Source organism: Choristoneura fumiferana, chromosome 22 (genome assembly GCF_025370935.1).
Source record: "Choristoneura fumiferana chromosome 22, NRCan_CFum_1, whole genome shotgun sequence".
NCBI classification, from domain to species: domain Eukaryota; kingdom Metazoa; phylum Arthropoda; class Insecta; order Lepidoptera; family Tortricidae; genus Choristoneura; species Choristoneura fumiferana.
In genome coordinates this window covers 5,893,952-5,919,155 of record NC_133493.1, presented here as the reverse complement: position 1 = coordinate 5,919,155, position 25,204 = coordinate 5,893,952, and the positions used below count along the sequence as shown (strand labels likewise).

General features: G+C 37.6%; 2 protein-coding genes across 8 annotated transcripts in view; one reads left to right on the top strand and one right to left on the bottom strand.

Moving 5' to 3' along the window:
- Positions 1–25,204, bottom strand: part of LOC141440253 (uncharacterized) — a 56,679-nt gene that overhangs the window by 10,566 nt on the left and 20,909 nt on the right. Inside the window, exons 5-6 of one of the 7 annotated variants that reach the window (XM_074104718.1) lie at positions 21,744–21,910; positions 20,928–21,351 (exon numbers count right to left, since the gene is read on the bottom strand). The exons of 3 other annotated variants lie outside the window; for them this stretch is intronic. In XM_074104718.1, coding sequence (XP_073960819.1) covers positions 21,202–21,351; positions 21,744–21,910 — 317 coding nt within the window. In that variant the 3' untranslated portion in view covers positions 20,928–21,201. Of the gene's footprint in view, positions 1–20,927; positions 21,352–21,743; positions 21,911–23,127; positions 23,193–23,812; positions 24,197–24,518; positions 24,745–25,204 lie in introns of those variants that run through there. 3 more of the 7 variants (XM_074104714.1, XM_074104716.1, XM_074104712.1) reach the window with 3 other exon arrangements.
- LOC141440137 (uncharacterized) lies at positions 39–6,893 on the top strand. The gene is made up of 7 exons (XM_074104604.1): positions 39–762; positions 1,504–1,716; positions 1,975–2,466; positions 4,077–4,229; positions 4,686–4,815; positions 5,008–5,131; positions 6,717–6,893. The coding sequence occupies exons 1-7, from the start codon at positions 672–674 to the stop codon at positions 6,891–6,893; spliced, it is 1,380 nt and encodes a 459-aa protein (XP_073960705.1). The 5' UTR covers positions 39–671.

The window sequence follows — 25,204 nt, the reverse complement described above, 5'->3', positions numbered from 1 at the left end:
CAGCATCGTGAGCCCCTGTTGCATGGCAACACCAAAAAATGTAAATGTCAGACGCAAATTAACAATATAGTGTTACGATTCAGCTCCGGCCTTTTAATTCGTCTCTCTATAAAAAAGTGCCCTACAGTAGCTAAAACACAAATAAAATAGTTGCAACGCAACATATGGTCCATCGAGCCTTCTTGGAACCGAAGATCCTCCGAAATCAGCGACCGGCGCGGCGACTAACCTATAACCACGCGGTGCAACAATTTCGTCGATTCCAAGAAAGAAGCAGCAGCGAATTTTCTGCCGCATTTTTTGTGCGCGTAGACACCAGAACATTTTACAGCTCAGCGCTTAAATAAGGACTGGTGAGCAAGAAAAAAAATCAGCGTGAAGCCACACTTCCGGTCTCCATGACACTCGTTTTGTCCGCCCGCGATTTCCGAGAATTCACTCAGCGAGGCAGCGCGTTTTGTCGGTTGGCAGCGCTGCTTCCGGTAAATCTACAAACAAGCAACAAGCAACGAACGAACCGAACTGGGGACAGGCGAAATCGAGATTGTAGAAGACTGCGTTCGCGTTCCAGTGTGCTAGTTTAGATTTTTTAGTTTTAAATTAGATTCAATGATCACGGCTCTTAATTGTTTCGCGTTTTGAGTTGTTATAACTGTAATTTTTCAATCAAAATGACCGAGTCAGAAAAAGTGTCGCTGGCGCAATTGGTCGTGGCGCGTGGCCATGCCAAAGGCTCCATAACCCGGTTATTGAACTATTCAGGTGAGTTGAGTAATAAACCTCTCACAGAACTAAAAATTAAGCGGGATAGGCTGATCCACGTGTTCCAAAATTTCGAGTCACTTCAGGTACAAATTGATGTCATTGAGCCTGATGACCAGCTTGCCGGGGTGGAAGACACCTATTGTCTTATCCTGCAGAGACTCGATGACGCGATAGCGGCGCATCACAGCTCGGGCGTGGCGCCTTCCTCCTCGGCGATAGGGCCATCAGTGCGCACCAAGTTACCGAACATAGAGATTCCCAAGTTTGATGGGAAATACAAGGACTACCAAACATTCATTGCGCTGTACGATTCCATGATTGCAAACAATAGTGAAATAGATAATGTGCACAAACTCTATTATCTTAGGACGCTCCTTGAGGGGGAGCCCTTAAAACTGATAGAAAACTTATCACTGTCATCTGAAAGTTATACAGCAGCTAAAAACATTCTAAATGACAGATACAATAACAAATTTCAGATCATGGCAGAGCACATAAATAGCTTATTAGACTCTAATCCTATAACTAGATCAACGCCTAGTAATATAAGAGAGTTTGTGTCAGGCATAAAGCAACGCATAGCAGCACTGCAGAACCTAGGGTTGCCTGTTGAGTCCTGGGATGTAATCTTAGTCATTATTCTGTGTAAAAAGCTAGATTTGCTCACAAATCGCGCATTTCAGCTAGAACGAGATGCCAAAGCGGAACCCAAACTTAGTGAGTTGATCCAATTTTTAGAGAAGCGGGCACTGGCTCTGGAGCTTGCAGAGCCTGCCATAGCTGCACCCAAGGTGCAGTTCGAAAGGCCAGCAATGAACAGCAGGCCTACATGGAAGGCAGCAACTGTGGCAGCAGCTCCGATGGCAGAACCAGACTTAGCAGCAAGCTCAGAAATGGAGCACACAGCCCGGCCCGGATCAGCTACTGCATCTGAAAAGCCCTGCGCATTCTGTAAGTGTTCCCACAGATTATTTACCTGCCCTAAGTTTCAATTAGCTAAACCAAAAGATAAGATAGAGTTTGTAGAAATTAACAAACTGTGCAAAACCTGCCTGAACCCGCACAGAGGAAAGTGTAGGTATCACTTCAAGTGTAATTACTGCAAAGGCAATCATAATTCACTTCTTCACAGCGAGACTGAGGCCCCAGTCTCCAATCCTGTCTCGCTGCTGACAAATAAACAAACAAACCATGTTCTTTTGCCCACAGCCAAGGTTAAACTTATCTGTCAAAATGGCAAAGAAATTCAAGTCCGTGCTCTGCTGGACACCGGTTCACAGGTATCTTTCATCACTGACAATACTTTAAAAATTTTAGGGTACATCCCTGTGAGAAATGAGACATCCATAATTGGAATAACCCATGCAGAGAACAAAACCCATTTCTCTGTGCGGCTGGAAGTACATTCCAATGCATACCCATTCTCACTACCAGTAGAGTGTCATGTAGTAGACAAGATTACTATGAACCTACCACAAAATATGATTGACATGACAACATTAAACTTGCCCCCTAGTCTGAAGTTAGCTGATGACACATTCAACGCACCAGGAGACATTCAAATGCTAATGGGGGCTGATATTTTTTTCCAGATCCTGCTGCCAACGCAGACTGAGCCTCCACGCCAGCCTGCTTCAGCAGCACAGTCTCCACCTTCACCTCCATGCATCATTAACACTCTCTTCGGCCACATTGTAGCTGGTAACATTAATCATAATGGTTTGCAAACCAGTCGGCAATCAAATAAGGTAACAAGTCTTTTCTGTCAATCATGTGAAACAAACATTAATGAAAACTTAACTAATTTTGGAAAACTGAATCCGTCCCAGAAATATTTAATGAAACAATGGAACAGAAACTATGTGAAAAGGTTTTTCAAGAAACTGTGCAGTTAAAAGACAACAAGTTTCAAGTGGCAATGCCATTGAAACTTCCATTGGCCAATGTCAATGAAACATTAGGCAATTCCTTTAATTATGCATTAAAACGATTCATAAACTTAGAAAAACGGTTTGCCAAAAATCCTAATCTATTTGAGGAATATAAAAGGTTTATTCATGAATACTTGTCACTAGGGCATGGCTCTTATGTTGATATCAGTCAATACGATTTTGCAAGTGACCCTCTCTACTTTCTTCCCCATCAACCAGTCATAAATGAGGACAGTAAGACAACCAAACTTCGTGTTGTATTTGATGGGTCCATGGCCACAAACAAGAAGGTATCTTTAAATGACATACTGCTCAATGGCCCAGTTGTTCAGCGAGAACTCATAGAGGTACTCCTCTTGTTCCGAGTAGATAGCTTCATTTTCATAACCGATATCAGGCGTATGTTTAGGAACATTGAATTGGACCCGCAACAAACTTCATTGCAGAATATTCTGTGGCGGGACTCACCTGATCAGGAAATAAAATGTATACAGCTAAAGACCGTCACATATGGCCTCAAAAGTTCCTCATATCTTGCCACGCGCTGTCTCAAAGAATTGGCTGACAGACATAGGGACGAATATCCGAAAGCAGCCTTTGTACTGGATAATTCTTGTTACGTAGATGACATTCTGGTGGCTGATGACAATTTGAACAGTCTCATTGAAACCAAGCAACAATTGTCAAAATTACTGAGTTTGGGAAGCTTACAATTGCATAAGTGGGCTTCCAACGCACCCGAGATCCTTAAGGAGGTGCCGATAGAGAACAGACAGTTTGATGAAGTTAACTTTCAAGAACAAAACTTTAAAACACTAGGTGTCAATTATAACATTAAAGATGACTGTTTCAAATTCTCATCACCCCAACCAACCAATGATAAAACTGTCACAAAACGACAAATATTGAGCTTTATTAGTAAATTCTATGACCCTCTGGGACTAATAGGACCAATATTTGTTAAAGCAAAAATAATTATGCAGAGCTTGTGGGCAGCAAATATCAGCTGGGACTCGCCCCCACCTACAGACATATATAACGAATGGCAAGATTTCATGAAAAGTATTTATAAAATGCCAACAATAGCCATACCTAGAAATGTTAACTTGAAGGATGCTTTAGTTATACAAATCATTGGATTTGCAGATGCAGCCTCGTCCGCAGCGTATGGTTGCTGCGCCTATCTACGAGTGATCGATACAGCAGGCAACGTAAAAATATCTCTGCTCAGCTCAAAATCGCGAGTAAATCCCCTTAAAAAGGCCTTGACTATTCCTAGATTGGAGCTAAACGCCGCGTTGCTGCTTATCAAATTAATAGTCAAAATCCATGACACACTCAAGTTAAAATTAAAAATTGATGATGTTATTTTGTATTCAGATTCACAAGTAGTTCTGTCATGGATCAAAACAGATTTGACTAAGCTCGACACTTATGTTGCGAACCGAGTCAAAGTAATACTCCAACATAGTGCCCAGCACAAGTGGCTGTACGTCAGATCCGCAGACAATCCCGCAGATTGCCTAAGCAGAGGTATTTTGCCGCACGAGCTCAGCAACCATGCACTGTGGTTTCAGGGCCCCAGTTTCCTATATGACAAAGATCATGTCTTTCACGCCTACGAACACACACCGAAACCGGTATCTGAAACCGAGCCACTGGTAGCATCTGTGAGCTCCGAGCTAGTAGTGTGCCCAGTTGCTCAAATACAAGCAACTGACATATTTAGTTCTTTATTAGAAAGAATCTCAAACATTACCAAAATGCAAAGAGTATTGGCGTATATGATCAGATTTTGTTGCAAGTTAACGAAGCGCAGTGCATTGTACACCGCAAGGCAGAATGGTGACTCTCATACATCCCAAGATAAAACGCTCTTGCAAGTGACAAAACTTTGTACAATGCAGGCAATAGATGGTAGTCCATTTCTAACCTCTGCAGAACTTAACAACTCTCTCTTATTACTAATTCAGTATGTACAATGCACAGAGTTTCAGGTCGAGATGAAGGCGCTCCGCGCTAATAAGCAGATCAAAGGCAGCCTCCAAGGCCTACACGTCTTCATCGATAAAATAGGCACGCTGCGCGTGGGCGGGCGCTTACAAAACGCCATGATACCGTACACCCAGCGCCATCCTGCGATTTTACCTAAAAACACCAAGCTTACTGATCTGATTATTAGGGAGGAGCATCACAGGCTATTACATGCAGGGCTTAAATTGGTAGCAAGTGGTTTGAGTCAGAAATATTATATAATAAACGGCCAAAGCGAAATTAAAGGAATTATATCAAAGTGTGTAACATGTTTCAGACTCAAGGCAGTTGCCGCCAAACAGCTGATGGGCTCTCTGCCTAGCGATCGAGTAAATCCGAGTCGGCCTTTCGAAAAGGTGGGCGTTGATTACTGTGGACCTATTTCTATAAAGCAGTCCAGAGTGAGGCGGTCATTGGTCACAAAGGGATACATAGCAGTATTCGTATGTTTTGTAACAAAAGCTGTCCATTTGGAGCTGGTATCTGACCTCCGAACTGACACCTTTCTCGCATGCTTCAAACGCTTTATTGCACGCAGGAATAAGCCCACACAAGTGTATTGCGACAACGCGTCCACTTTCAAAGGCGCTAAGAACCAGTTAGACGACCTCTATAGATTGTTCAATTCGCAGACCCACCAGTCACAAGTCCAGAGTTACGCAGCAAACTTAGGTATCAATTTTAATTTCATACCTAGTTATAGCCCTGTATTTGGTTCTTTATGGGAAGCTGCCGTGAAAAGTACAAAACACCACCTCAAGCGCGTGGTCGAGAGAGCCGTACTCACATACGAGGAGTTAAATACAGTATTAGTGCAGATAGAGGGCGTATTAAACTCTCGTCCGCTGACCCCTATGTCGCCTATCGACAAGGACGATTTTTCATTCCTTACCCCGGGTCATTTTTTAACGGGAGCTCCTCTGAATAGTTATCCAGAACAAGACGTTAGCTCTACACCTACAAATAGACTAAAATTTTGGAAATTGTGCACTAGCATGCAACAGCAGTTTTGGAAGGCCTGGTCCCAATCGTATCTAAATATGTTGCAAAATAGACCCAAGTGGAAGCAGGACCAGCCCAATATTAAGCCTGGTATGTTGGTACTCCTTGTAGAGATAAATACTCCTTCTCTCCTGTGGCCTACTGCAAGGGTCACAAGAGTTTTCCCAGGTACAGACACCAAGGTTCGTGCTCTTGAAGTTATCACTCCGAATGGTAATAAGCATGTAAGATCTGTTACTAAAGTCTGTATCCTGCCTATTGATCAGTAGTAATAAAAATAATATTGATACTCAACTCACCTGCAGTACAGTAGGTATAAATAGTATTAAGATAGCGATGATCTCATTTAATGGTCTACCTGATTAGATACTAAGATTTAGTAGAATCACTAAGTGTTATGCTTAAGACTGATCATTACTTGCCTAACATGTACCAGATTTATATAAGATACTTGAAGGTGTATGTTCTACTGTGTTATGAAAATGTTACCTTAAATACCTAGCTGGTATTATAATTGTATTACTTTAAGAATGCAGTGTTATTAAAAGAGAAAAAAATGTGCAAATAAAAGCACTCTTTGGGTTTAAAGTCATAGGAATGACATGTTTTAGTTTTTATGTTTTGTAAGTTGTTATAAGCACTCTAAGTTTATAGTCTTAGAAATGACTGATGTTTAGTTTTATATACTTGTCAATGTGTTACATAGTTTGTATGTAATTTAAGAGGTGTATTTAGGGAATAGTTTCATCTTTCAGAAATATTTCATCAACCTAGATTTATATAACTACAGTCCACTTTTATTGTTGTTTATTTCTGTGAGGGGGAGCTATGTTGCATGGCAACACCAAAAAATGTAAATGTCAGACGCAAATTAACAATATAGTGTTACGATTCAGCTCCGGCCTTTTAATTCGTCTCTCTATAAAAAAGTGCCCTACAGTAGCTAAAACACAAATAAAATAGTTGCAACGCAACACCCCTCAGGGCATGCTCTCACTGATGTTCATGCATTCGACGAACATTTCAACTGCGTCGATGAAGGATTCGATCCTGTCTGCATTGGCGCTGCCGCGGCCGTCGAAACGCGCTGTACATTTAGCCATGTTTCCCGTAGCAACAGCGATGGATGGCGAGGGCGCCGGAGGCGTCGCTTCGCGCTGAATGTGGGCGCGGGAACTGGGTTGATGGCGGCAGCGTGTTGCATCGCGTTGCGCATTACGCTCGACAGTAAACTCGATAGTTGCTCTTCGGTAATTGCAATCGTATTAGATTTCTTTGCGGTCTCGTTTCTTGTAAAGCGCGCGAGTTTGGGGAAGTGGGCGCGCCGTCGGCGCGCGAAGCCCGTCGTCTTCTCCGGAATGAAAATCCTCGGCATCTTCGCCCTCGCGCTGATGTTGACCGGCTTCGCGGCATTGCTTCCTGGTTTTCATAGCGGTTGAATTAGGCGGATAGGTATCCATCACCGAATATTCCGAGAACTCGCTCGAGGAAGATGGCGTCGTGTCGATTTCGTGTGAAATTTTCTTGGCTTCTAGTTGGGCGCCATTGTCGATGGAGGACAAAAGGAAACGTCTTCTTATCTTTTCATATATATAATTAAACGTCTTCTTAGTTAAATATTTGGGTTCACAAGAATAAATTGTACACAAAATCACGGTTCGCGAGGCGCGCGCGTGCGACCGATCGGAGTTGCTAGCCGAGAGAGCGAGAGATCCGAGCGAGCGAGAAGGCATAGGTTGCGTTCTGAAATTAAAATAAGGTTCGCGCTACACTACTACATTTTACGCAAATAAATATTCTTATTCTTAAATCATATTAGAAATGCTTAAACAGGGGGAAATAAGTCATTATAAAAGGATAAACAACATGCTAAAGAGATATGTAGAATAGAAAAAATGACATTTCAAATTTTTTTATGACAAGAGAACAGGGGAAACGTTAATAGTAGTGACAGGAATAAATAGAAAGGTAGTTGTACAACTTAAAAGAGACATCAATATGTAAACATTAGTATGTACAGAAGTTTGAAGCATAAGTATAAATAGTATAAATAAAGGGTATATGTAAAAGCTACTAATCCCTATAAAAAAAAATGTATGTTCTAGTAGAACCCAATACCAACGAGATGAGGGGAAAATTTTATGCAGTACATTAGTCTAGGTACTACCAGTGAAACCTATAAGAAAGAAAAAAAAAAGAAAATGGTTGAAGTAGATTCCGAGACACACAAGATAAGAGTTACTTAGTTATGTTTTAATATTTATTTGGGATCAAACAATACAATATTTTAAACCTAAACATAGTTACTATTTGCATTAACCAATAAGGCTGCCACCAGTTATTAAACATATTGAATTAGATAAAGTAAGTTGTATCTGTTTGAAATTAATTAAAATAAAAGAATAAAAATAGAGATTAATTAGAATACAGGTTGACATTTCAGTTAAACCATTGTACAATGCTTATTAATTAGTGGATAAATTTAAATTAGATTAGCTTTTGTTAATTGTTGGTTATTATGCTAGTGGTGTTTAAAATAAATTTAATTAAGTACATTAAGACAAGTAGGGTAATTAAGATAGAAATAAAATTATGCGGTCTTGTGAGGGGTAAATGAAGTAAAGTTTGGTAAGAAAATAGGGGAAACGATAGAGGGAGGCGGTATGGAATTCTGAAAGTAAAATCACCCTTAAAACACAAACAAATAGAAATGAAAAATTAATTTAACATAAAATTAGCTTAGATTAAGGATCTATATTAAATATTATTTATTAACTGAGAAAAAAAATTGTAAGCAGGGAAAATTAAACTTAAAAGCTAGTAAATTATAGTGTAACCTTATGTTGCAGCATTTACATTAACTAGAACAAATGTTATATAATGTTGGAAGGGAAAAGGGAGTAAGCGCCAGTTGTATATAAGTTTAAAAGAATAGAAGTTTATTTTCCTCGGAGTGGTCATTCGCCAAAGTTATTACAGAGTTGTGGGCCATGTCGTTATTGTGTTGAATCTGAAAGAAAATGTAGACGGTTAGCATTGACATTTTGGTTAGGACAATAACAACATTTTAGATTGGTAGAAACATAAGAAAAAAATTACGATATTCACCTTGCGATTGTAAGCTCCGGCTTTTCGGTTGATGTCAGAAAAGATGAGGGGTACAGTAGAGATTTCATTAAGTACATTAGTGGGACAGCAGGACCTTCGGTTTCATTCTTCGCGACGATCCCAATTTCACAGATAAAGAGACATGACAGCGATCATAGGGACAAGGAAATTTCAGCAACAATTTATCGGATCTGGTGACAGACATTATAATTCTTTTCCTCTTGCAAACGATTGAACCACGCAGCGTTTCACTGAGTTAGTTACCAAAGTATCCAAAGTAAGCATCTAAAGTTGAGATAGTAGGAAGAGTTTGATGCTTCACGCGCGCAGATTAGCTTCTTAATAATTAGTGTACAAATTTAAAATTAAATTTAATAACATAGCGTTAATGTAATTAAAAATGCGTCTATTGAAACGGCAATAATTAAGATACGATTTGCTTTGACAGGAGGATTTGACATTTGATTTGAGAGGTTGCCGTAGAGAAGAAAAGTTAGTCACATTGTAGAAAAATTATAACGGGATTTGCGTGTTTTGAGGTGACTCAAACGGACGTACGGTCGGTAGCTAACAGTAAGAGTAATGGTTAGTTCACAAAAAAATATATAGATTGCAGTTCGGAAATGAATCTTAAAGGGTCTTAAGTTTATAAATTTAAATTGAGTAAAGGATGCTAAGTTAAAGTTTCAAAAAAGAGGGGAAAAGGAGAAGAAATATATTATAAGTATAAGTTAATGCCGAGTAGTCAAATTTACCAGCAAGTTAGATACTATAATAATAGATGGGTTTAATAAACGCATTCTGATATTAAAAAGGGGTGCGAAACGCAAAAGTAAATTTGGGTTGGTTTTGTGCCAAATTAATGTCTTAGAGCTGAGTTAAGAGTGTAGAAATAGAATTATTATGGTATCTAAATTGATGACCTAATTTAAAAGTAGATAGAATATTTACAGTAGTATTAGAAATTTTAGCAAATTATATTATAAGCGTTTGGTAGTTAATATGTAGACAGTAAGAGTAGATTTTATGATATGTATATATTAGGCTTAAGTACCTGGAAAAAAAAAAAACAAACACGTAGGAAAAGGTGATAAATGGGAAGGATATTTATGATTAGGATAGGGTAGGAAAAAATAATGTTGATGGGAACTATCAATGAAAAAAAAGGGGTTAAGAAATAATTTTAAAAGTAAAACAAAAGATGTCTAGTTAAACTAATTGGGGTTGTTGGTTGTACAGGACAGCGAGTAAGAAGGAAAAAAAAAAACTGGATGTACCACTAGTGAAGGATTAAAGAGTGAAGGTATTATGATAGTGCCATGTAAGGGGCTTTGGAAAGAGAATGATTAGATAGTCAAGGAAATGAGGGTCCTGAATAACTAATAATTCTGTAGTATGATTGGATCATTTATTGGTAGTTATAATTGAACACATTACACTTACAACTAGAATTCTTGATGGAGGTGTTAGGATAGGCCAGTAGGCAAAATCAGTTTTGTAGACTGCGTTCAAGGATTTTAGTACTCTACTAGTGGACAGAACTAAAAATTTACACTACACATGCTCCAAGACTAGGAAGTCATTATTGAAGGCTAAGTCTGGACTGGGAGGCAAATGGATTGGGCATTTTGACCTTCTGGTAAGTGAATAATCGAAAGGAATGCCTGGGCTTAAGGAGAGAATCGTAGTTCTACTAGGACTTGATAGTTAGACCTTGCTATCATGCTTTTATTAGAAGCTGAGATACGATTTACTACTAGAGTTATCTTGCCTCACAACCAAGATCTTTCGCAGAGTCTTAGACATTCTGACTGGATTGTAACTGTGTTCATATCTGTGAGTTTCAACACTGGTTCAAATGTAGGCTAGAAATAGTGATAGTCTTAGCTTGGTTAAAAACACACCACACAAAACACATTTCAATTATAAAGACTAATAAAATTTTATTTTAAATTTTAAATATTGACATAAGTGTGATAGACCAATTCGGGCGTTAAATTGTATATTAACTACTTCTTAGTCTATCAAGGGGAAAAGCTGTAACGGTTCGGATGTGTCACACGACCGTCACTGGGAATAAATTAGTAGAAAATTGTTAGTGGGGCCATCTATGAAGGTTTGATGGAAACTCGAAACAAAAACATGTCGACAAAGACAGTTAAATAAGAGTAATTGAGATTAGAATGTCGATGTAATTAAAGCAGGGATAATTTAGCAGTCAATTTAATGAGTAAATGTTAAATTTAATTGGAGATTAGAATTGTGTTGTTCGGGTATAATAATTAATGTAAAGAAACGCCATCTATGGTCAATTAGAGGAATTAATGGTAGGCGTCATGGAAAATAGTGAGCTAATGCCGAACTGGGTTTAGCGGCAGATTAACCTGAGAGGCTATTTAGTTAGTTTCACGTGGGAATTATAGAGGTCGCTTTTGGTAATGGAAATGTAAATTTTATCTAAAAACAAGAAATATGGTCACAAATTCATCAAAAATAGACTTGATATAGTAATAGAATCATTAGTATTAGTCTACAGTAGATCTTAGATACATTTGATGTTAATAATTATGTTAATTTAAAGAAATATCAACGGAAGCATCATGGAAACGGCAAGTTGTCGAAATTAGCTAAATAAGTTAAGAAAAACCGAAAATGCAAGCATTACGTAATCGTAGTATAGATCATTGGTTCATTATCTATTATTAATTTAAGTTTTCATTCAAAACGGAGTAGTATTAGCAGAGTAATTACACATTTAGTTAAGACGAAATTACAAATATTTTGTCACACTGATCTTATAATAAACGGCGCGAATTGGGGATACCAGTTTATAATTGTAGGCAAATTAGCTATTTTATAACGAACAATAGAAGTATGTAATTGGCTATTTATATTCAAAGAGTGTAGGGAGTAATAAGTAGAAAATTATCATTAGAAGTAAGATTATTGTTAGATAGGTTAAGAAAATTAAAACGTTGAGGTAAAATTGAAGTATTTGACAAATACATATAAATATTTATTGAAAATTATTGTTGTAGCACAATATAAAAATGGAACGTATTTACTAGAATAGTTAAGCTAGGATAGTGTCAAGATAAATAGGAAATTTTAGTTCAAAAATAAATTTTACGGTTAAAATTTGGCTATTTTGAGATAAAGATTTGGCAGAAGAAAAAGCGAGAGCGGCAATGTCAACGTTGTCGACTTTGGTAAGCTTGGCGTCGTTTGGTCGCTTGGCGCGAAAATACCAGAGGTCCCGGGAGAGAAGCTATAAATAGAGGTGACACAAAAAGGGCGGGAGCCAGATGGATTTAGATTTCGTAGAGTCAACATCGTTATTTTGCTAGTCGGGGGTTTAGTTTCTGTGCGCCATTTTGTTAACAAATTAGAGTCAATAGTATCGGGTAATTTTATTTCATTAATTTTAATTGGGGTTTTTTATTTTATTTAATTTGAATTAATTTTAATTTACAAGAAATGTGAGTATTTCTTCAGGAAGTAAAGTGTCGGGGTCTTGATCATTAATCTGCGGAATAATGATTAACTCTCTGGTTTTTAACTATTTGTGAAATATTTAGTGCTGATTTTCATTCGGAAAATCTCTGTGTGAGGGAAACTTTGCGGTCTTGTGGCGGTGAAGTTTCCTTATTTGTTCTTGTAGTGTGGAGTGATCGTTTTATAGCGTTTCATTTCAGCCTACGTATATTTTGTACTAACCCATAACTTTTCTGTGTTTTTCCCAACTTAATGGAAATGACTTTGGTTCCTCCATAACGTACCTTGGTTGAGCTTTAAGTCCGTCTATATCGTCTGACACCTAACGGTGACAACCGTGGACGAAATAGGCTTCCACTTCCTGAAGCTGTGGCGGCTTCAGCGGCAAAATACTGTCGTACCAGCCACCAGTGGATTCTGTTTGTCTTTTGTAACGACTAAGTAGCGCTCGTCGAAGTGAATGCGTGTCTTGTTGACGCTTGGTTTGTACTTAAGAAACTCAGAATTCCTGTCCCCTATTTATTTACGTATTTATGCACAACGTTAGGTATTCTGCTGTTCCGCGGGGCTCCCCGTCATAGGGACTTTCCTTCGGGAAAGTTGGGAGCTCAGCACCATTTAGGGACCGATAGGGCTTCAGGTATACACACCATCTTTGTTGATAGGAGATTAGAAGAAATTCATTGCACCGTGAATTTCTACATTACACTAAATGTACATGTGGGATTAATTCCCTAGTTTTGCTAATCACAGACAGAGAGTAGGGGCCTCAGGCAAGCTTAAAGTACAATTGTAGGATTTATTAGGGCTATATAGGTAGGGAAGTTCATAGGGCTTAGCTAGAGTAGCGTTTCCTTACACCGGGAAAAGTTACTATTTTTAACTCACCACACAATTAGTTCACCTATGAGGGTTTTCCTCCAAATTGCTAAACTCCAACACAGAGCTAGGGAAAGCTTAAACTCGCACACACATAGTTTTAAGGCATAAACTAGATTTTAAGAAAATAAAATAAAACATAAAATTTATTTAAGTACTTACGTCAAAACTTCATTATACAAAACTTAGTTCATAAGAACTTGACTACGAATAACTTTATTAAAATTAGTAAGTTGACTTCAATTTAAAACCAAAATACGGTTTGATCATTTTGTTAAGAGTAAATAACAATAACATATTTTAGCTGTCTTTCCTATAATGAATAAGCGGGAATTGATATGACACGATCTCATAGCTAAATGGACAATTAAATGCCAGATAACTTACTGAATAATATTTAACACAATTATCATCTAATTTCGATTTGAATTACGATTGCCAGCTAAAATAAGCTTTGTTTTGATAAAATTAATATCAAACATCATATTCATACTTTTGATTAAGATCTCATCAAATTATATCTAGTAATAAGTTAGAGATAAAATCGTAGAGGGTTTTGGACCATCTATCAATTAAAATACAAGTCTTTCGTGTTATAAATACATACTAGCTGTTTTAGTTGTCGTACCTACTTACATTGAGTGAACGGATGTAGAAATCCTGACTACGGTCGATAGCTTACGTTGACACATACCAGGCAACAGTCTATCTGGAAATTTATGTACTTTTCATTCGATCTCGATTTAAACATAATTGATTAAGGATTGATAGTTGAAACAGTTTATTGTTCATTTAAAATATATGAATTGAGACAAAACTAGTCATAGACGAGTCCAAAACCTAATACAGAGGTTATCTTGAACACCCAAGGGTTATCTAGTTATAAGCTAGTTAGATTATTATTAACGCTTGTGTTCTGGGCGTAAAGTATAGAAATCGGTACTTACTTTCTGCTTTACTCTGGTAACGCCAAATGCTGGTAGAACTAGAAAATTAGACTAAGTAGATAGCTCATTAAAATAAGTGAAAGTCACTATGAGATTAGTAATTATACCAAAATAAAATTATGTCAAATTAGACATTCCATATATCTAAGATGGATAAGACATAATCTAAATTAAGAGATACTAGTGCCTATAGTAAATGAATAGCTGTAGTGTCTAAACTCATTCCTGAACTAATTATCAAAGTTATAATTAAGCATCTCATAGAGTATTCTAATATAAGCATAGAATAAGTAACCATAAGTCTAAAATTAGATTCAACTTGTTACAAAACATTGTGTTTGTATTTCCATACTTTGATTTGAATGCACCGAAAGTTAGTGCTTAGTCTAGTAAAATCACAACTTGACATATCCATAGAGATATATTGCTCTGGTGTGCGATTGGATTAAGGACGAAGGGGCAAGGAGGTTAGCGTCCTTCCGGGACCTTAGGTCCCGGTATTAAACTTAGTTTTAAGTCAAAATAGATTCAGAAGTAATACAAACACAAACTCTATCCGTAGTGAAAATATTTCCTCTCATTTTTCCAAACTGATTATTCTAGGTAACCTGAAAGATCCATTTCTAGAACCATCCAGTCTAAACATACTAGTATATCTAAATTCACATCTCAGTAATTAAAGTTTCACCCTAAAGTTCAGTAGAGTTCAATCTAGAGTCAAAATTATCACGAAGTTAGGTACTGCTTAATTAATTATAACATTAGAAACACAACTGTAGGCTTTTCAAATTAATTCTCAAATAAAAGCACTTAGGTTATTACTGGGCATAAGGTAGGTTCCTATCCACTAGACGATTCACGATCACAAGGCCATAAATTAATTTAAGTTAAATCACCATAGCGTTACCACAAGTTAAGTGTAGTATTAAGTAGGTTAAGCCATGTCCAGGATTCAATAAACATCAGTCACATATAGAGTACATCAAAGGGCTTATTACACCATATATGTGGTCTACCACCCTAAAGTTGATAATCGTTTGCATTTCATAAAACAATAATGCCAATAAACGTGTCTGTCAACTTGAAAGTTCGACTTTAACGACATGTTACATAATTTGATAGGAACTTGTTTAAAAATTGATAGACCACTTATTTGGATGATGGTACCTTTCTTTGGTTCTCGAACAAACAGGTGTCCTCTATTAAAAATAACCAATTTTAAGTTTGCGAAGAAAATCTCATAAATGAGAATACAAAACGGACAAATAAAGTTATAAAATGTAGCAAGAAATTTCCATGAAGGTACAAAATACCAAATTTAGGTGGTACCTTACAGACAGTAAAAAGAAAAACGGTCATTTTCAACTTGATATTTCATTAAAGAAATACGTCGAAGAACTAAAGTCACCGACATAGCTAAAAATATGCATGGCGAAGTAGCAATGGGCGGGCCACATCGCTCGAAGAACAGATGATCGTTGGGGGAGAAATGTCATCGAGTGGCGACCACATACCAGAAGACGAAACGTTGGCAAATCTCCCACCAGGTGGACTAACGACGTATCGTGAGTTGCGGGCAACCGGTGGATGCAAGTGAAAAGTTTTCGTTCATTGTGACGTTCTAAGGGGCTTTGTTCAGCAGTGGAAATCTTCGGGCTGATGATGATGATGATTTATTTATTTATTTAATGTTGATGATTATGTGATTCTCTTCGTAAGCACCTTATTATATTCTTTGTCCTAATAAAGTACCTATAAGGCTACGTTTGCACTAGTTGCTGTGCTGTGCGAGTATTTGTAACATGGCAAACCTCCGCGGTGCGCAACTTACAAAAGAAAAAAATCTAAATTCTAAAATTATTGATACTCTTTTGTTTTTTCCTGTGATTGGCTCTACTATTTGGCAAGACGTGAGCCGAAATTTGATTTTCTTTACAAGAAAATAATAATTATTTACTCGGTGATAGCTATTTCACTGACTACTACTTGTAATATAAGGGCTGCCACTATTGCAGGTATTGTAAATATTATTATATCTACTTCTAACATTTATTTCTTGTGTACATTTTGTAAAACCTAATCAAAGTCTCGTTTGGCTCTCTTTCGCTGGTCCGACACTAAAACGAGGCTTGGATGGGTGCTGCAAGCAAGCAGTAAAGCAGGGTGTTTCATTCCAGCCCTTCTTTTTTCCTGCTGAATCCAAATCATCATCTCCACTTCCTCTCGTTCTTGCTGCCTCGGAGCAGATCGCCGTCGCGACTGGACGCTTCGAGGCTACCTCAACACCCTGCCCTGTTTCCTACCTATCCTACAGTCTCAGGCCAGTGTTTTTTTTAAATTTATCTACAAGAGCAGTGCTGACTGAAATAATTGTATAATTTTTTCTTTTGTATTATATTTTATTTTGTAACCACACGCCTTTTCATTTCTCCGACCGGCTAGCCGGTTACATATTAGGTAAAGCGTTTCTACTGATTCATGTCTGCTGGAAGCGCAGACTAAAAAAAATTATGAAGGTACTTAGTGGCAACCCTAACACCAAACTTGTGTCTCTCAAAGGCGCCGCAACCACTTTGACGGCTGTGCGATTGAGTATTTACTTTGTTAAGCGTCACTCCATTTGTTAGGGCTGTGCTAATTGTTTGCTTGCCGTGTGCAGCCCTGTCCGACCTTTGTCACGTCGATTAAGAGGTTTGGTTCAAAGTTTTGAATCCAAATCGTTTCATTTTTTATTACAAGCGTCTCATCATCATCATCATCCCAGCATATACACATACAGGGTGTAGTCGTTCGTCACACATCATTAACTTTCACATCACTAACATCATTAAAAAGAGAAATATCCATAATTTTGACATCAAAGACTCCCATCCCATACATTTAGTGCGAGATTAGTAGAAAGGTTTTAGTTTTCTTATTTTAAAAGGTTATTTTATAAGCTGAGTACTGATATTTAAGGGAACTATTATTAACCTAACAAAGTAGTAAAACTAATAAATCTTTAACACACATGCGTGCGTCGCGTTGCTCCTAGAGATTTTGTAACAATATTTTTTTATAGTCTTAAGTCATAATATAACACTAACCATATCATCTCTTTAATACTAACATCATATGTTGAGCGTTACTTGAGATTTGTAACTTCATAAACCAAGAGCTAAAGTGCCGACAAACTGCTCTGTAGTTTGGCACAACAAATGTAAATAAAGGTTCCTAGTTGAATACGGAACCCTAATTAAAAATGTAACTCTTAGCAGAAATGAAATATTCTATCTATCTATCTATATAGTTTTCTGTTGCCGGTACCCATTTAAGGTCTAAATTGGTCTAAATAAAAACAAAATATTATAAGACTATTTTTTGGGATTGTTTGGGTTGGTCTCTGGAGCATCACAATGACAATGACACTTGTGACAGTGACGTTCGGCCATCTTTGGTAACTTTTTTGGAATCTAAATACGGCGTTGAGTTATAGAATGTCGAGCTAATCTCTATTTAAGTCGTGAGTTATCCGGATTAACTTTTATTTAATACTAGCCTTTGCCCGCGGCTTCACCCGTGTGAAATTCGGTTATCGCGCGCTGTTCCCTCTGAAACTGTGCATTTTCCGGGATAAAAAGTAGTCTATGTCACTTTCTGGCCCATAAACTATCTCTAGGCCAAAAATCACGTCGATCCGTCGCTTCGTTTTGAAGTGAAACATACAACACACACAAACATGGGCCAATCAACTAATTTACCGACACTGAGCGTCTCCTGCGTTACCAAAATTGTCTCTGGCGTTACCAAAAAATCGTACTTTCAACAAGATATTTCACGGTTTAATAGGTTTAACTTACGTAGGATGGCATGTATTTATGTACACCATCTATTAAATTACAGAAAAAACATGTTAATTTACAAAAATCTGCATTTGTTTGAAAAATGTCGCGGACAGATTAGTGTCGGTAAAAAAGTTGATTGGCCCACATACAAACACACACTTTCGCATTTATATTAGTATGGATGAGTATACAAATAATTTCCAGCCCTTCGCCGTTTCAGTATACAAACTGTCGTCAAAACCGATCGGCATCAACAGACGATTGTAATGAGATTCTGATCTCTATCAGCGTCAAAGTTAAATTTAATAAGTTATTTTTATAAAAGGAACCCGGAAGGTTCATTAAAAAACTTTGGAACAAAGCGCCTATCGCAATAAGCTTTAGTAAACTTGTTGTATACTGATTGGCTTTCGAATTTGATCTGTACCAGTAAATATTTAATTATAAAGTCCCGGCTGCATCAAAAAAATAATAAAAGTCCTCTCATCCACTCAAGGGTTGACTGGTAGAGATCCTTTAAAGGAATAAGTACGCCTTTGTACAAGTATCTCAAAATCTGTCAAGTAGTTAGGACCCACGATCCACTGCTTGAGAGGCCATAGGCCACTAGGCCACCCTAGTTTTCCATTCACAGAGTCTCTTCTTCTTCAGTCTCGTCACTCAATACTGACTGTACGTCTCCAGCACTGCACGCCATTTCTTTCAGCCTTGTGTCTTCCTCATCCACTTTTCCAGCATTTTTGACCAGAGGCCGTATTATTTAATGCGCTGACGTTTGCGATGGATTCACCATCTTTCTATTCTCGTCTTAAGGTCACAGCTCATTAGATCCACCCGGCATCCGATCAGCGCTGCCTAGCCGCGAGCGGTTAATATTCTTTAATAGATTTGTATGCATGCGCTCATTACATCAACTCCGTAGCGTCACCGGGTCGCCTCGCTCGCTCGTGTTTACACACTGACGGCGAGTAGACCGCTCGGTGATAGCTCGCTGCTCGACCGCTTGCCTCGCGTGAACTGATAATAGACTACTCGGAAATTCGTCGACCACGCGACGTTCACTCGTTGACCACGCGAGGTCCACTCGTTGTCAACGCGGCGTCCACCCGTGGACCAACCGTCGACAAAGAGTGGACGCCGAAAGTCGAGGCGTAGCTGGTCGGGTGCCAGGTGGCTCTAATGAGCTATGACCTTTATACCGTGTAACAGAAAGAAGTGGTGAAATCGGTTGTGATTCTAACTGCTTTAGACAATAAGGCCTCAGACCATCGATTAGGCATCCGGCATGCGAGTAGTTTACCGAGACTTCAAAGTTAATGCATGACTGAATCTGGGACTCCGCATTCGAGTATCACAGAGTACTTACAATTAATTTAACCGCAATAAAACTTCGCAAAACCACTAACAGAAACAACTACAAACTCTCAAATCTGAAACAGCTAACTAATCCAATGCACGATCCAAATTACAAAGCAAAAAGGCACTGCCAACCTCTCGCATCCAAATGAGCAATTTAAAATTTAATTTCGTGCCAAACCGGCGACAGCACCTGTAGCTTTAACTGCCGAAGATGGTACGAACAGAATTGCCATTCGTTCAACTAGGGATGGCAATGAATCGATTTACCCGGAAATAGATTTTATTAATTATTCACACAATGTCAGTCATGTTCGTTCAAGTACAGGTATTACATAATAGGGTGGGTTTAACTAGCTAAATGCGACTCGGACCCGCGCAACCAGAGTTCCGTACAAATTTTTTGGTTAAGTCAAATTATGGTATGCTTTAAACGGCCGTATCTATAAAGACGTAGTGCCGCAAAGCCTGGCTTCTTAGCAAAATATACGAAGTGTGGAGTCATTAATTCAGCCGATTTCAAAAAATACACAAATATGGAATTAAAAAAAAATCTTCATCAATATTTACTTGTTAATAAAATATACATAATTATAAACACTACCGTCAAATTATAAGTTCATTAAGACAGTGGGAAGTGAACTACTTCAACCTGACTTTGGTGGTCTCTTATTCCTTTGTTTTCAAATATATTTTTAAACAAAAAATGTGGTATTTATTTTCTCAACAAGCTGTAAAGGACCGTATCCTATTCAATATATTTTCACTCTATATTTTTCGCCCATAAAACATTAAAACATATTTTTTGATATGTTTTACTTAAATGTATATTTGTATACCACTGAGTTAACAAGATGCTTCTACTGTGAAAATTTCAAGATTGTAGCTCCAACCATTAGGCTGTAAAACGAACGAACGAAATATGACCAAACCCGTGAGTGATAGCAATAGAGCTTCGTTTGGACTCTTCAGGTACGGAACCCTAAAGAGCATGGTGATGTGGTCGGGAATAGATTTTTTTCAAAAACACTCGCCATCCCTACGTCCAGCGATTACCGTTTTTATGGCCATATCGTAAAATTCTTTTTAAGATACGAGAGTTGTCCAGTTGGCTCGTAAAATTTGTTGCAATAATAAAAAGGTCTAATTCGTAGTTAAACTAAGTTACGGGCGAAGGTTAGAAAAGGGAACGTTCTGTCAAGTAGCTCAGATACAGCTAAGTTTCGTCACCTCGGTCTATACCGGGTGTGGCCTGTAATATGAGAAAATAAATAAAACATAGATCATACTCTCGTCAAACTTAACAACATTATAGTTCAGCGACTTTTAAAAATAATTAGTTTTTTTAATTGATATATATCTAATCTAAGTCCCAAACCACAAAGAAAATCGAGGATAGACCAATTTTCGTTTTTTATTTTTATTTTGTTACTGTATTGTAGCGATATATGAAATTCAAAAGTCTATAAATGTGAAGTGCCAGCTCAACTATTCCATAAAATGTCTGTCTATACTTATTAAGGTTGTGCTAAGTTCTATGACAAGATAAACCTTGTAACTTATCTTATCTGCACTTAGCTCGGAGTTGCTCAGCGAGCTATGAAGAGAGCTAAGCTCGGGGTTTCTTGACGACATCGAATTAGAAATGAAGAGATGGCCGTTGGGTCCGTTAAGTTCTCGAATGGAGATCCGCGAATCAGCACGCGTAGCGTGGGATGACCACCAACGATTTGGACGGATGACCTGATTAAAATCGCGGGCTTACGGTGAATGCAGGCCGCATCCAACTGAAGCAATTGGAGGTCTATGGGGAAGGTCTATACAACAGTGGATGATGATGATGATAATGAATGCGATTATTTATTCTCCTTGATCCCCGTCTCCTATGGTCTGTATATTGAATCGAGACGAATGCTGCGACTCAACTTCCAGTATCTCTTCAACTTCTGGAATGCGGTAAGCCATCAACGCAGCGCTGTAGTTCCCGGCGCCCGTATCAACGAAAACCTCCTGCAAAAACATATTGAAATTATTTTTGGCCAAAACTCAAATTCTCAATGTGGAAATGAAGATCACCAAATTAATTAGGACTATGGGCAAGACATGCCTGTCAGATAATCCGAATCACTGGGCCAAATCACCACTAATTGGGTTCCTTGCGACGGGTACCGGAGCCCCTGCCCGTAGGCCCTAAAAAAGGTGACGGCACGATTTCGAGCCATAAACGACTGAACGGAGAAAGACGAGGCCTTTATGAGTACTGCTTCACTGTCAAATAATACAGAATGAAGGTAGAAAGAAATGGTGAAACAGCATGAGCACTCGAAGCGTACGGCCTCAGAAGAACATGGTGAAACAGCGAGGTACGAGGCACAAGAGGGAATACCCCAATATGCACTCACCTCATCTTCTACTTTGTACTTGTCATAGAATATTTCATGGTACTTCTGGAAGCCCAGTTCTTCGGCGATTTGCTGCTGGCGACAAGTTGTGAAGATGCCCGAGATCCCTGGCACGTGCGCGCCAGCGCAGAGCAGGATGGCTGACTTGAGCATCTCCTTCATTAACCCTAGAAACGATAGGGACAGCTAGATGATGGAAGATTTCATACACATTACAAAGCACTACGCTATACAGAGCGTAAAGCCGAGTTTAGACTTGCAAGAAAAATTGTGCAAGTTGCATTACATAGCAGGGGCACTTTAACCATTTCATACGTCGTTCGTATTACAGCTTCGCACACAACGTGCAACTTGCACGATTTTGCAAGTCTCAACTGGACTTAACTTATAGTACAAGTACTATAACATAAAGCAATTCATCATCATCAAATCAGCAGCAAGATAAACGTCAACTGCTGGACAAAAGCATTCCTGAAAGAGTTCCACCACGATCGGTCTTGCACTACCCGCGTCCAACTGGTTCCTACGCCGTTTCACCGTATGTTTTGGGCCTAAGTCTCGTGAAATTTTGTGAGTAGGTACGTTAGATAATTGACGACCGGATGGATAAGTGGTTAGAGAACCTGACTACGAAGCTTGAGATCCCGGTTCGATTCCCGGCCAGGCAGATATTTGTATGAATAATACGAATATTTGTTCTCGGGTCGGGTATTCAAGTATGTATTTAGATTAGATTAGATTAGATTTATTTATTACCTTTTGAAAAAATACATTATAAACACATGTCAGTTAAATTACAAGAAATTCACAAAAGGATCGTCAAATGTATACAAAAAAAATCTTATTACAATAAATTGTCAGCCAGAATAAAAAAAATAAATTTAGAATGTCAAATTAGAATTCAATTCAATAATAATAATTAAAAGCAAATCATTTTATCTATATAAGTATGTTTTTGTCCATTGCCTAGAATCCATAGTACAAGCTTTGTTTAGTTTGGGACTAAGTCAATTGGTTTCAAGTGTCCTATGATAATAAAATAAATAAATACATGTAGTTTTTTTATCGTTTTTGTTTTTTTTTTCCAAAATGGTAAAAAAAATAGTAATATTTTGGCTCTTTTTTATAAAAACTCGCGAGAGTAGAGCTCACAGAACTTCTACTTTTTATCTTATCTGTTAAAATGATGATTATTAATAGCTTTGAAACAAAATACGGATTTAAACTAAAACATGTCTCCAGTATTTTCCACTAGTATAAGGTTGTTTATGCGTAAGAAATTATTGTGAAAATAGATATCTTTACTCGTACAAACTTTAATGTAAACTTGATATAGGGGCTAAAAAACTGCTAAATGAATGAAGAAATTTACTTGCCGTACTTACCCATAAAATTAAAGCAATGAGTTCACATAGAGTTGTTTCCTTTCGTCTAGTTTAATAACCTTACCTAAAAAAAAATACGTGAAATGACCAATGACCATGGCTGGTGTATTTCTCGCTCAACCGTATTGGGATCACAATGCAGCGCAGAAATATGAAGCCAGCCTTATGGGCACTCTTCGGGAGGGATAAGACTTGGGCGAATCGTATATAATAAATTTATTTTTAGGATATTTTTACTTCAATAAACCTGCCTTTAGAATAATCCATTTTTTTAAATAAATTCTAACCTAAGCTAATTTTTCTCTATACCATCGTAGCTAAAAAGTATATTATCTACAGCAAAAAACGCATGTAATACTAGTAACTTATTTTAAAGAATAATTATTAAATTTATTTACGCACTTCATGTTTATTTAGAAACCTCCAGGGAAATTGAGTACTTAAATCCGGTTATTAGTTATTTAAGTACTTTAAAAATAGATTTTAAATTATTTTCAGTCAACAGAATCTGCGATTTCAAATTATTTTTGTATTCTCTTTAGGTAGTCGTCATTTTCCCGGCACAGAGAGTTCATAAATTCTTCTGGTTTGAAATCAATCCAATTAAATAAGCATGTATCGAGTAAAAATTTATTTAAATGTAATAAATATAACGTAAAAATGGCACCAAAAACACGTGCATATAACACAAGAGTCAACATAATCAAAATACAATAACCACTTGATATTATTTGTTACCATAATGTTGTCACTTATTATCAGAATCGGTCGTTGAATGGTCACAACATCCAAATGGACATTGTGACCTAAAAGTTGCAGCAGATTCAACAACATAATAAACAATAGTGCAACAACAGAGAAATAATAATTAAAAACAGTACTTTCTACGTAAATTAAATGCTACATTTTTGCCGATGTATGAAAGTACAAAAACAGCACAGCCGCGTAGCGCAGGTTTGTAGGTACCTACTGTACTTGTGTACAGCACAGCAGCAATATGTATAAGGTATTAACGTCCTATTCTGCATTTATTTACTGTTCCACATATACAAGATGTTAATTAAATATCTGAAAATCAGAAAATTTGTTCAGGAACAAAAGTAGAATCGCATACACTAGGTACTTTAAAGCAGATTGTGTGTGCTAAATTAAAATTACTTTTCAATACTGGCCGTTTTTCTGTCAGATTAATTTTCTTTTAATAAAAACAGCGAAGCTCAATACTGAGAAGTACAAATTATGAGCGTAAAGTTAAAAATGAAGTACACAGCAAACTACACGAATATTTTTTAAAATTGTTAAGGTAATAGAAAAGAAATAACAACAATCTAACTTAAAATAAAAAAGACTATTGGGGTATGTGAAGTTTTCAGCATACTAAAATTTTCACCTTGTATCATCCATAATTTTGTTACAAATACCATCAAACAGTTTTGGACTTTTTTATCTTTAATTCATCTGTATCAATCATTGTCATCGCCTTCAATGTTCTCCAACTGTACATTGAACCTCGAGGACTGTTGCTTTTTCAATTCCGGAGGTTCCTCGACATTAGGTAACCGGTATGCCATGAGGGCAGCCCCGTAATTCCCGAGGCCCGTATCCCAGAAGACAATCTGTTGGGAATTCCGATTATAATGTTTTTTTTTTAACTTTTGTGATTCTCACTTATACTCATAACTAATTCTGGGTGATTCGGGAAACTCATGTTGTCATGTTGTCAAAACCAACCCTACATCCTGAATAATTGATAATGGATCGTACATAATCAATCATTTAAAAAATAAAACCCTCACATTTTTAACTGTAGAGTGACCATCATACACTTAATAAATAATATCGATGGTGGAAGTCTCAATTAGCGTAAGGGACAAAATACCGAAATGTATAAATCGCAACCATATAAAATGCATGATGAAACCGATACCGTTCTGATTCGTCACGTCACAACACGACAGATGTAAATGCGGCTTTAGTCATGAACCAATAGAAATGCTTAATTTATCTATCCCCGCACAGCACAACTCTAGCGAAAACAGCTCAGCGGAGCGAGGATAGGTAAATGAAGCGTTTGTT